Source organism: Platalea leucorodia (genome assembly GCF_965183815.1).
Source record: "Platalea leucorodia genome assembly, chromosome: 4".
Classification (NCBI taxonomy): domain Eukaryota; kingdom Metazoa; phylum Chordata; class Aves; order Pelecaniformes; family Threskiornithidae; genus Platalea; species Platalea leucorodia.
Window position 1 is genome coordinate 24,774,226 of NC_138826.1, and position 13,338 is coordinate 24,787,563.

Sequence of the window (13,338 nt, forward strand, 5' to 3'; positions counted from 1 at the left end):
ACTTGGGAATAGTTGAAAGTTTACAAAGTGCTATTGACAAATGCTGTTGAGGTGTCATACATGCTATTTCATGAAAGGCTGTTGAATTTTTTAGCAAAACACCCTTTTGATCCTATCTTGTTGAACTGATAAAAAGTTAGAAACATTTGATGGTACCTCATTTGGACTCTGTAGCTTAATATTCATAATGTGCAGTTGTATGTTACAAATTACTATAAATATAGATCCTATTAATGTATTAGGTCTATTTTCCTTTACATATTATTATGTGCTTGTTAAAGCCAAGCAATTATTTATGAGGGAATCTACATCTTGATTTTTTTAAAAAAATGGATTTATTTTTTGAAATACAGTGACGGGACCAACAAGACCAAGCTGTGTTACTACCATTGTTATATTTGCCTGGGATGGGATTGCCCCCCCGCCCCCCTTTCAGTTACAAAACAGAGGTTTGGCTACTAGGCACTGAAACTGTTAAACTAGGAATAATCTGTTGTTCAACATGGATCAAAAGATACAGCCATTATATATCCAAATATAGTATTTGCATTTTATTAGAGTTCAAAATCCTCCGTCAGGATTTGGGGGACCTGTTGTACTGTGTGTTGCAAAAGTAAGGGGATGGATCTGTTTCCCACTTTTTTTTTTGTTTTGTTTTGACTTTTCAAGACCCCTGACACACTTTAATAATGAGAATTTTGTAGGTGGTGATTAATTTTTGAGTGTCCAGTTTGGAGAACCTATGAAATTTGTCCTACATCAGGTATTGAACATAAACATTCCTGTTACCTTCAAGTGACACTATAGGTCCTTAAGCATCATGAACATCTCAAATTTTGGTGTCTTCTCTTCCCACACACCCAAAAATCAGCAAATAGTTGAAAAGTTTGGCTTTAATTTTTCTGAATACAATATTCCTATTTTGTAGATGAAGAGGAAGGGAAACTAAGGCTAATAACCACATGATTATGAAGTTGTAAAGTTTAAATATTTAATTAGAGGTGACACAGCAGTACTGAACAGAACAACGTGGGATTCACTTTTGGCAAAAACAACCTCTTCTGACATCAGTTTCATGAATCAGTGTTTCTGGTGCTGTTAAGTTAACAAAATAAGTGCCAAATCTGCAGAGGGTAGCAGTAACTTTGACAGCCAAATGAAGAGCAAGCGGGTAGGATGAGCGAAGAATAGGAACCTGGCTTTACTGATGCTTTTCCTTTCCGATATGGCAGTTCTGCTTGAACGTCAGGCAGACAAGAAACAGGTTAGGCAACGAAGGGCTGCCCTTTTTTCCCTGCAAATGGTGGCAAACAGGTCCATGTCTCATCGGTGTCTCCGCTCTGGCAGGCTGGAAAGATGAGTAACGTCCGGTAGCTGCGTACCACAGGTGGCTGCCAGGCGCTTCAGCAACCCGGGAACAAAATAGATCTCCTCTCTGGAAGTACAGAGAGAGCCCGCGTCCGCACGGCTGGCCAGCCCTGCCCCAGCACCCGGTGGGCAGGGACGTGGTCTTCGCTGGCTGCGGGTGCCGATGCCTGGCGGTGGCGGCCGAGGAGGAAGGCTTCGCAGAAGGCCACCTGGGGCGGCGTTAAGGTCTGACCCAACACGCAAATAAAAAGAGTGAAAACGCGTTCTTGTCGAGTGTGTAAAAATCTTATGTCGGGGGAGGCGTCGGTCGGCGGCCGGGGAGGACGCGTGGTCCTGGAGCGGCGGCGGGGGACGCCCGGGGCGGGCGCGCGGCCGCTGGCCCGGGAGCAGCCCCGGCCGGGGGGCGGTTGGGGTCCCCTTGGGAGCGCAGCGATTCCCACGGCCCCGTGACAGCTGAGGGACGGCGATGCCAGGGGCTCCGCTGGCCATCTTTAATGTGGGCAATACGGTAGAACTCCGCACCTCTTCGGTACCTCGATTAAACGTTTTTTCTTCAGTTAGCACTGGCGACCGTAATTGCCTCCTCGGGCTGGGGGAGGGGGGTGGCAGGAGGCGGAGGAGGAGGAGGTGTGCGGGAGGCGCCTGCTCGCTGCCCGTACCAAAGATGGCGGCCGGGGAGCCCGGGGCGCCGGGCGGGCGGCGCCGCCCGGTACCGCCAGCTGCCGAACCGGGCGCGGGGCCGGTCGCCAGCGCCCCGAGGCCGCCGCTGCCTCCTCCCGCGGCTCCTCGCGCCCCGCCGCCGCGCAGGGCGCGGGCCCGCCCCTGCCGGCCGCCCGGCCAATGGCGGGACGCGCGGGCGGGCGGGGCGGGGCGGCGGCGCGCGGGTGGGTCGGCCGAGCAGTGGCCGGCGGCTCAGTCGCGGCCGAGGCGGGCGGCGCGTGGGGCGGCGGGTGCAGCGGCCGCAGCTGCCGGCGGGCGCCGGGCGGAGAGGCGACGCCGCTGCCAGCGGGGCTGCGCCGCGGGCGGCCGGGCGGGGAGCCATGCCCACCCTCAGGTAACGCCGAGCCCCGGCGCGGCTCCCGCAGCCTCAGCCCAGCCCGGCGCCCCGGGGGAAGGGGCGGCGGGCGCTGATGCGCTCCCGCTCACGGGGCGGGGGCGGCGGCCCGGTATTCCGCCGGAGCTCAGCTCTTCCCTCCTCCACCCCTGTAATTTTAGGGTGCGGGGTCGCGCGGCTTCGTTCCTTCCCTCCCTCCACCCCCCGCTCCCTCGCTGTCTCCGCCGCCAGTCGGTTTTGCGGCTGCACGCCCCCGCCCCGCGACCCCGGGGCGAGGAGGGGGAGCCGTGCCGCTTCCCTCCCGGCCCCTCAGCCCCGCGGGCCGCCCGCGCCGCTCCGGGGTCGCCCGCTCCCTGGGCGCGCGGAGTTTATTTCTGGCGGGCAGGTGGGCGCGCGCCGGCGTCGCCAGCCGCCGCCGCCGCCAACGGTCGCCCCGGCTGGGGGCTCGGCGGCGGCGCCGGGCGATGCCGGTCCTCAGCGGCTCGTCCGTCCGGCCGGCCCCGGCCCGGGCGAGAGCCCCGCGGAGCGATGCGCCGGGCTGGGCCGGGCTCCCGGAGGTGAACGGCGGGGCGGCGGCCGGGGCAGTGCCGAGGGTTTCATGCGGCGTCTCTCTGCGGCGGTGCCGCTGTCAAAGGTAGCGCCGGAGCGCGGGCGGCCGCCTGGCGTGGCGGGGTCCCGGCCGTGGGGGTGGGAGGACGGGCGTCGTGGGACTCCGGCAGCCGCGTTTGAACCTTGAAGCATCGCTGTAGCGTGCCATGACTGGAACCTAATTTTAAATGAATCCCAAAGAATGAGAAGCAGGGTAATAATAACAGGCTAGGCTCTTAGCAGTCTGTTGGAACTGGGGTGGTGTCAGTTTATCATTGGTAACTGAAGAATGACAAGCCCTTAACATTCAGTGAAAAGAATTATTATGACCAGTTTTGCTTCCTAAAACACTTCATCTTAAGATGGGGTGGTATTGTGAAGCGAACTGGTAACCTTCGTCGTGTAGTTGTTTTGATCGGTCCTTCAGTTGCTAAAGAGACGCCTAAAATGACAGACTCCAAGTTCAATGATCATTCAAGGCAACTCTCCCATCTCCTCTCTCCGCCCTCAAAACTGTGTGTATCAGATTTCACGCTGTTTCTGACCGAGGAGTACAGACGGTAACTCTTTGAAATTGCAGTAGTATCTCACTGTTGGAGCTTGTGGAGTTAGCACAGCTGTGTAAGGAGCTGGGTAGGGGTGGAACTTTTTTTTTTTTTTTTTTTTTTTTTTTGCGGCAGCCTTGCTTACATAAGGCCAAGGCTTTTAGGCTTGGCTTCTGAGTTGGAAGCTGTGAATGTGTCACTCTAGAACACTAAGAAAGTTTCATAATGAATGAAATCTTCGCTGAAGATACTCCTCTAAGTCAGTATGTAGACATGTAACTCCTTAGCCAAATATTGCCTTTACTTAAGGCCTAAGTCAGGAAAGCATGTGAGCAGTCCTGCAGGCTATGTGTATGTTTAAGGTCTATACGCTAAAGTGATTTACTGACAAGTGATGCAAGGGAAATTTGTCTGAACTCTGGAATCATGGAATGATAGTTCTGAGGTACTTTTAGTGTCAGACAAGTTGTGGTTAACGATAAATGTCATCTTATTCACTTACATTTACGTCGCATAGGTAAGTGGGATGAGAGAAGGATGTTCTTAGTCAAGAGCTTATAGCTATTCAAATGCTATGAATCTGATACTATCACTGTTTTGTTTTAACTACATGTATAAATGATTTTTGATAAATTCAAATCTTGTGTTTCATGGGATTTAGCAGTGTTCCTTTGTGACCAAAATGGATATACTGAGAACTGGCTTAGAACATGCCTTGTTTGGCCTTACTTTTAAGGGCACAATCAAACCCTGTAGAAATACTAACGTTTTAGATCTTAGGAAACTGTATGTTATATTTGTAAATGGAAGACTAGACATACAGCAGGCTGTCATGCAACTGGGACACCCAAATGTCCCAATCGTGTTCTGTTAAGGCTTTCTGACTGTAAAATGTCTTAGCATAAGAATTTAATATTAAGTGTACAACTGTACAGCAGTATGAGACTGTTATAGAGCAATAAAAAAGGTGACATTATCAACTTGGCTTCCTTTACTATTAGTTACTGTTATATAGATGAGAATTTTTTTTTTTTGCCGTAATTAACAAGAAAAAAATATGAAATGTTTTTTAAGAAATAATGGGATTTTTTTTTTAAGCAAGACACGCCAGTATCCAAAGCTCAAAATATTCCTCTGTCTCTGCGCCAGTAACTAATAATATGCTTTCACTGATATTTTGATGTTGCTCGTCCACTGAAGTGCACAGCAGCATGGGATGATAACAATATTGTGTGACAGTTAGATACAGTACTGCTAATGTTCAGCAGCCAACTTGAATCAGGACCATATTTTTAAAAATGCCAGCAACAGTAGAGCATTAGTAATGTGTTAACCGTGATATTGGACACAGCTTTCCAGATCATTCAGTTACAGTTGATTTTGCTGACTTCTTAAAAACGATTGAAGGGTTGCTCAGTACTGATGTGGGGATTTTTATTTCGTTGGGGTTTTTGTTTTGTTTTCATCCAGTTTGGTTTCATTTCATTACTTCTGCAACTTGTGATAAGAGTAATACGTGAAACACTGGCTATTTGTGAAAAATCAATCATCCTGGCAACCTCCAAACAAAAATGCCATAATTAGCAGGTGAAGATTTATTTTTATTTAATGAATTACAATGCTTGAACTTGTAATTACAACTCACTCTTCATCTAGTCCAAAGTTAAATGACAAACTTGTAAAATATAGTTTGCTGTCAAGAGTTTAGAATGCAAATGTGTACGTACAAGCTTTCTGTAAAGTAAGTTACCGTTGTTGCTGTAGCTTTGCCTGCTAGATAGACAGCGTATTTCTGTGTCCAAACAAGTTTTAGATTAGTATGAACATCTTATTCTTAGTTTAGAGTTTAAAAAGTATATATACTGTTTATATATATATGTACTCTGGGCGTATGTGTATGCATACACACACACACACACACATACATACTGACTGTGTACAGTCAATTATATGCCCTTAATTTGTGCAGGTGGAAGAGTTGTTGCTTGTTGAAGAGCTGAGTCAAACATTCTTTTGCAGTAGGTTAGTCGAGTTGAGCAAGAACATCCTTCTCAGATCATTGGATATCAGTACTCCCATGCAAGAGAAGGGACTGGAGAGAGGCAAGGAGGCTGTGGAGTACATAAGTGTTTGTTTTGTGTCTGTTGCAGAGATCTATTTCCCAAATAACCTATGTATTGTGAAATCTCACACTTCAGGAATCTATTGCTGCTTCCTCACTATGTTTTATGTCTAGTTGGTTGGAAATAATCCATGAAATTTTAATCAGTGCAGGTGTCCGGTGTGACTGAACAGCAAACGTAAGGCCAATAAGGTCCAAGTGTACTGCTGAAAGTGTTAAACTTGGTGAGAATGTAACAGTTTAATATCTCAGTTTCTTGCTCCAGACACTTGTGAATTAAGCATTCTCCAGGGTCCTAAATATTGTGTTTAATTTTATGCTTTTACAATATGTGGCTTTACAGAGTATATGTGACTTTTTTTTTAACTTTATTTTTACAGAGAAGCAAAATGTAGCCAAGTATGTGCTGTACCTCATGTTGTGCCACAAAAAAGTGCAATAGTGTAACAGTGCAGATACTTTGCAACCCCTCAAGAAGAGAAGGGTGATGTCGCTGCACTGAAATGTAGCCGATGTTGGGTTAATCAGATTGAACATGCTAAGGATTTACACAGCCAAGTCTTATCTTTAAAAGTAACACTAGACTTTCAAGATTGTGGTTCACAAAGCTTGTATTAGAAAACGCTGATCACAGTGGTGATCTTAAATGTCTGCTTGAACTTGTTGAATTTTTAAAATTTGTGACTGGGAAAGAGATTGTTTAGACTCTTCCCATTTTGCCCCGGAAGGTGTTTTTACCAAATGCAGTGTCAGTTAAGGAATGACGCAACTACAGTCTCCAGTACAAATGGAGTGTATGGATTTTTCTCCTTTTTGCCTATGCAATGTTAATATCTAGTTTAAGCATGGAAGTTCTAGCACCTTGGGACTTAGTTAATTCAAACATATAGCTGAAACAACCAAAAATGTAGAAATACATCTTAATTGAAAACAAAAGGCTAGCTATTAGTATATATTAGCTCATGTATTTAGATTATTTGCAAAAATAAGTTGAGTGTTATAACCTGTGTACCTCTTCATAGAAATCAAACAGTTAATGTACTCAGTTTTATGTGTTTGAAAAGCTGTCAAGTTCTGTTATCCTAGATTTGGTTGTGAGAAACAGCTATGCCGAAGTTGGGGAGAGTTTACCCAGAAGTTTCAGGGCAATGTTTCTGAACATACACTTACTAGTCTGGTGATAACTACCTTGGCTTTTAAAACTTTCCATCCCAGATGGCACCGTACTACGCAGCCTCTGGATTACTTGAACAGGGATGACTATAAAATACTGTGGGAGAAGAAAGGCTTGGGGATAGAGCAGGACTTCTTGTATGTGATGGAAAGAGCTGCCTGGATTAAATGGCACTGAAACTGCTAGTTCCTGCTGCTGCTGACATATTAGGTGTTTGTATGCACTTTATTGGCTTGATAGAGCTTCTGTGGATGCTAAACCAGTACCAAGGTGCTCTCGTGCTGCTTCAAGTATATTGACCAGTATGTTCTGCCGTCCGCAGGTTGTTAAATGTTTGGTAGCTTCTAGTTTGCTTTTCCGTTGAACAAGGTAACTTCTTCATAGGTAGTGACCTCAACATGTTATCTGTATTTCAGAGAGTTATTTGAAGTACAGCTGCGTTTTTTTGGCATACCACACACTTAAGTGCTGATACTTGTCTTATATAGAAGTTATCCATGATATGCATTTTTTTTCTTGAGTGTAGGTATAAAGTTATTGATGCGTAGAATTTCACAGAATGTGAGAATCAGCTAAACATCAAGTACAGGAGCATACAGTTTGGGACAAATCTGCATTCAGTGCTTTCAGAATTCTGACTTGTTAATTCATTGTTCTGCAATACTACTGATGCAATACTTCGTTTTTAAAATGGAGAGAATGTCCTGTCTTGGGGCTCTAACTGCAATCCCCTTTATCCTTATGTCTTCTTAATTGTCATCTATCTCTCCCTCTTCTTTTCTTCTAGCTAGATATAACTTATGGTTATGCTATTTAGAAGAATCAATACTTCTTTTCACACTGACAAAAGTATTTAGTGAGTCTTACAGGTTTCTACTAAGCAGATGTTACCTATCTCAGTTAGGAGTGAGCTGGATTTCTGGCTCTGTCTTCACAAAGCAGTGTCTTCCACATTTTACTCACAGTGAAATGTGCTGTAAAGGCCCGTCTTTAAAGCTACAACAAAAATTAAGATACTTAAAGCATGGTTTGCTGTGTCTCAGTATCAAGGTTATTAATCATGTTTTCCACGTCTTCATTTCCGGACTTCAGAATTTAGCATTTAGTGGAGGCTAATGTGGCATCGTAAAGAGGAAGAAGTTTGACTGTGTACTGTTGGCAAGTAGCTTCAGATTTGACAAATATTTGTCAGCTAAGGGCTTTTCATAACAGTTGTTAGAGGAAGTAAGTGAAAGAGTTTCCAACCTCTGTTGGACACAGTTCATGACATTGTTCCATATCATCCCCTTTCTGCTTGTTTTATATTCTTTTTTCTTATCCTAATGATTAGAAATTAATGAAATCTATTATTTAGTAGGCAGATGTTGAGTCTCTAAAACATTTGTCTTGCTCTAAATGGGCCAGAACTATTGAAAACTCACTTTCTTTGAGATTCAGCTGACACTGTTATGCAGCTTTGGATAAACTGCAGATAAACTTTGAATCCAACTGCAGTGTTACAGTAGTACTTTTGGGGGGATGGAGAGACAGGGGATATGCTTTCTCTGCAAATACTTGATAGAGACATAGTAAAGAGGGAGGCGTATTTGGTGGTCATGCCGAAGCTACCTTCAGTGGCTAGAGCAAGGGCTTGCCTTGCCAGTTGGAGGCAGCAGGTGTTAGCTTAGCAAGGAATGTGATGGGTTTGGATGTAGTTTTAGGCAGCCTTCGAGAACAGCTGCATTCACTCCTACTTGACACTAGGCCCCGTATCTAATCCTTTGGTATAACTGTATTATCACCCAAGTACATGCTATTCAGGAAAATGTAACACATGGTTTCTGAATGAATCTAAAAAAAAAAGTTAAAGCCAGCTCTTTCAGCTGTTTACAGTATCTCTGATGTCTTGTTTTTATGTGACAGAAGTCATGGTAATGAATTTCAAATTGTTTAAAAAGTACATTCATTCTTAGCAGTAGACAGCTATGCTGTTTAAGATGGCTGACAATGCAGAATCCATAATCTCTTAATTTCAGTTGATTAAAACGGACTTAAATTGTTAATTATTGGTCAGTAGCAGAGTAAACCCAGCAACTAAGTCTGTTCAGTGAAATTTTTATAACCTGGTCTGATGCTCCCCCTGTCTAAAATCTGGTATTACAATCTGAAGGCAATCCTTTAAAACTACTGAATGTGGCGTGCAGCTCTAATTCTTTATCTGAGTGAATGATAGTTTAACAGAATATATACCTTTATAAATTGATCAAAGAAGATTATTGTAGGATGATACTTCACTCAAATTTGACTCTCTGTCTATATGTCAGGTCTCCATGTGACTACTGCGCTGGGCAAAATGTGTATCTTTTTGTTCCCTAGCTGTATTCAAGAAAAAAATGTCTTCAACATATTATACTAGGAAGAATAAACTAATGCTAAGCTAACTTGAAATAATTGATTCTCTTACAGTGAAAATGTCCTGTTTGGAATGGGAAATCCTCTGCTTGATATCTGTGCGGTTGTGGACAAGGACTTCCTTGACAAGTAAGTTTTGATTTCTTTTTTTTTTATGTCAGTTTTGTTTCCCGAATTATGCCTATAAATAAACAGAGGACTACCTGCTTGTGTAATGCTAAGTTTATGCTGATCTCTGTGGGATTCTGGCCTTATACTGAAAGAAGCCAACATTGTATCAGTCATTTGGTTGTTCTAGATATATGAAGCTGTGGTGGTGGTGTCAATGAAAAACTTCAGTGTTTGCATGTGTTTTTAGTATTTATTGTATTCTATCAATTATTAATTCTAGTCTCTTTGTGCTGTCTTTGCTAGCCTTTAATTGGAAGCAATCATCAATGTCAGTAAGATGTAGGTAGCTCTTGTACGAATATTTGTGTGCTAATTTTGATGTACTATTACAGCACTCTTTTCTTTCTTCAGTGATGACTTTGGGGCAAATAAGCCATTTCTGTAACACACTGAGATAAGTTGTGCAAGTGTACCTTCTTTTTTTTTTTTTTTTCTTTAATATTCCAATTTATCGTGAGGGTGGTGAGGCACTGGAACAGGTTGCCCAGAGAAGTTGTGGATGTTCCATCCCTGAAAGTGTTAAAGGCCAGGTTGGATGGGGCTTTGAGCAACCTGGTCTAGGGGAAGGTGTCTCTGCCCGTGGCAAGGGCGTTGGAAGCAGATGATCTTCAAGGTCCCTTCCAACCCAAACCATTCTATGATTCAATGATCAGTCAAGAACAGGACCACTTCTTAACATGTGGTCTGTTATCTTGTTTAAGCGTAGTTGTTATGCTACCATCTGTATAACCATATCGCTGAATTGCTCTTTGTGTATTGCTGTTGGCATTAAGCTTACTTGTTCTCTGATCAGCTTAGAGATGTGTCTTTTGAAGAGGTGTAAAATATAGTTGCTCTTTTAAATCCTCCTGCATGAGCTCACTTTCTTCCAGTTGTTGCCTCTTTGTTTCTCATTTGCAAGTGATCAGTAAGCTGACTTCATCTTTCAGAGTGCTCACAATTCTTTGTTTAATTTTTAAAGTGTTAATAATTTTTTTCTCCAGTCGTTTTTGTTATTGATGGCAATACTGGATCAAGAATAAATTTCGCATCACCAAATAAAGAACAGGTGCAGAGTTTTTGTGAATGTGTACTGTCAGCCACAAATCTTTCATTCTGAAGCGTTTAATAATACTATAATTTGTTTTGCAACGGATATTTTATCACTCAAGTTTTAGCTAAAGGTGTGTTTAAGTGAGAGCCTGAATATTATCAGCTGGAGGCAAAAGACAAGAATGTAATGGAGTGTATCAATCTCAAAACCATCTGGAACTTTGAACGCTCAAGACATAGACTCGATTTCTGAAAAAGTAAATTATCCTGAAGTAATTCTCTGCCTTATGTTTCTACTGAAATAACTTGAAAACCTGTCTCTGAACTGAAGTAATGCCCCTGCCCCCAACCCAACAATACCCCTCAACTAATCCTTATAAATTACTGTCATAAAAGAGGTGGTGGGATCTATATTGCAGCAGTGAAATCCTTCAAGAGTGCATTGTGCTTTTCACTGGACCTGATATGCTCTGCAGAATTTAATTCAATTTAAAAATTAGAAGTCTTACGTACTCAAATTTGAGTCCTGTCAGACAAGTTAAATTCTCTCCTGGAACAACATATGCTCTGTAAGCATTTTTTTACTGCCAAAATGCCTTTGTGGAGTATTGCATTATTTAAAGCAATAAGCAGTCTTCCAACAACAGTTTCACAGGGGACCTGCTTATAGTGTGATAGCTCTGGTAATAACCTGAAAACTGAGAAGCTTGTCTACCTTCATCACGTGTACCTGATTTTATTTCTAGCTCCCTATTTGTGAGTGTATGCATAGTAGTCCATTTAACAAACAGAAAAGCATGGTTCTACTCTACGTCCAATTACCTTTTGCAGTGCTTCCTGAAATGTGAATCAGATCCCATGCTTCCTCAGCTTGTGAAGGGAGATAAAATAGCAAACCTAGCTGTAGAACAACTGCTAGAATAAAGTTATCTATTCAAATGCTGCAGGGAGGTGCAAGAACATAGATATTTCAAGACTGTGAAACATTTGACAGAGAAATTGTTGATCATACCAGCCTAATCTCTCTGTTTTTTCTTGTCAAACAAGACATGCATCCGTCTCTAGCCATGTAGTGTCAGCGCTTGGTATCTTGGCAGTGATCAAGTAACCCTGGAGTCTGTCTCACCTCTTCAACTGGATAGGCATGTGTAATAGGGCCATCAGGCCAGCTGGGCTCTGACTTGAGAAGGTAGCTTAGTAAAATGATGAAAGAGTTTAGGTAAACACCCATAAGAATGTTATACATTTAACTTTTCCCACTGTTTCTGTTTGTTTATCCTCCTCTCTTGTATAACCAGTTTTAAGAGTAAATACCTTTGTTCAGAATAACAGACTTGGTGTTGCAAATTTAATCAATGTATATTGTCAATGAAATGAGAGAGTATTAAAATAAGTCCTATAACTAGATTATTTTTGTAAATTCTCTTAAGAAAATGCAAATGGAACAGCATAAGATTGTGTAGGAAGTCTCAAGTGGTCCTTTTAACAATATTTAAATGGCCTACAATCCATGGTATAAATAAACCTGAAAATAAATACATAATGCAGTCCTACCCCTGGCAGATTTGAAACAGCTTGCTGCCATGTAATACTGGTTTGAGGAAATGAGCAGTATTGGAGGGTTGGGTGGGTATTTTTGGCTTGGCTTGTTAGCACAGCCCTGTCACCTTTCTTTCAAGGTGGATTTTGGTTTAATCTGAGCTCCAAAGTCTTTTGCTCTCTTGACAAGTTTTGGAAAGTTTAAGTCTTTCCTAGACTATTTCTAGGAGAGATGATCTTAATTTATATCACAACAGAATTTCACTGTGCCTGTCTGAGCTTTTCAGGCCACATGAGCAGTCTGGCATTACCTAAGCCAGAGAAGCTTTGGCCTCTGTCAGGTACTTGTGTTTCCTGGGTCTCATTTCTTATGTCTCTTCAGGGAGACAATCTGAAAAAGTGTTAGCAATGTTGATGGCACTGTTGAAAGCTGGTGATATCCAAACCGACTTCAGCATCTGTTCACAGAGCTGGAGAGCAGTCTTGAAATAAATATAATCCATTGTATGTCCTTGTTTTTTTCTGAGTATCTGCATGACAGAAATACCAGAAATGCTTTTTTTGAGAAGGGGAAGTCTCCTTGTAATTTGCATTAACTCCATAACCTGACAGTATTTGTTTAATTTTTCTAGGATATAGATACTTGCTCAAAGAGCAGCTTTTTATGAGTGGGAGAGGAAAGAATAGAAAATGGATTGATGCTTTGTGGGTGAATTGCTAACTATAGCTACGCTAATCTGTGAAAGTAACTTTGCTAACAGGTATTCATTAAAGCTTTTGGTGTACTCGGTTCTACCTGTGACCTTTAACAGGAATGATTCCTTTACCTGCTGAATCTGTAACAGGCATTTAAGAATAACTTAATCTACACTATGTATATTAAACTTTATTAAAGCGGGCAAAGAAATTCTAATTAACATGGCAATGACATTTTAAGACTCCATGGAAACTCAGTACTGCTGACTCCTGTAAATACTCCAGTGTCCTGCTGTTAGAAGTTAGGAGATGACATCTGTTTCATTGCTCCCCCTAGAGCACTCTGTTTTGCAGATATTTAGTTTCTGACAATTATCTAACTATAGTTAATTTTTAAGCTGTACGAATCTGGTCATTACTTGTCATCTCAAGTGCACATCCAGTGGTTGAGAAGCGTGTGTTCACAGAACAGGCAAATCTTCTCTTGCTGTTGCCCAATATTTGGGTCTATAGCTGCATGAATTGAGGAGGTGGAAAGAATCATTACTGACAAATTCATGTTGACAGAATTATTATGCTAGTCTTGGAACTTCTAAATATGTGAAAACCTTGTATCTTCCCTAATTAGCCAATGGGAAGGTGAGGAAAATGTTTGTGA

General features: G+C 42.7%; 1 protein-coding gene across 3 annotated transcripts in view; it reads left to right on the top strand.

Annotated features, from left to right (window-relative positions):
• The window catches only part of ADK (adenosine kinase), a 304,356-nt gene that overhangs the window by 6,651 nt on the left and 284,367 nt on the right, over positions 1-13,338 (top strand). For 2 of the 3 annotated variants that reach the window (XM_082311360.1, XM_082311362.1), the window contains one exon: positions 9,297-9,371. In XM_082311360.1, the coding sequence (XP_082167486.1) occupies positions 9,297-9,371 (75 nt within the window). Of the gene's footprint in view, positions 1-2,308; positions 2,423-9,296; positions 9,372-13,338 lie in introns of those variants that run through there. The other variant, XM_082311361.1, reaches the window with a different exon arrangement.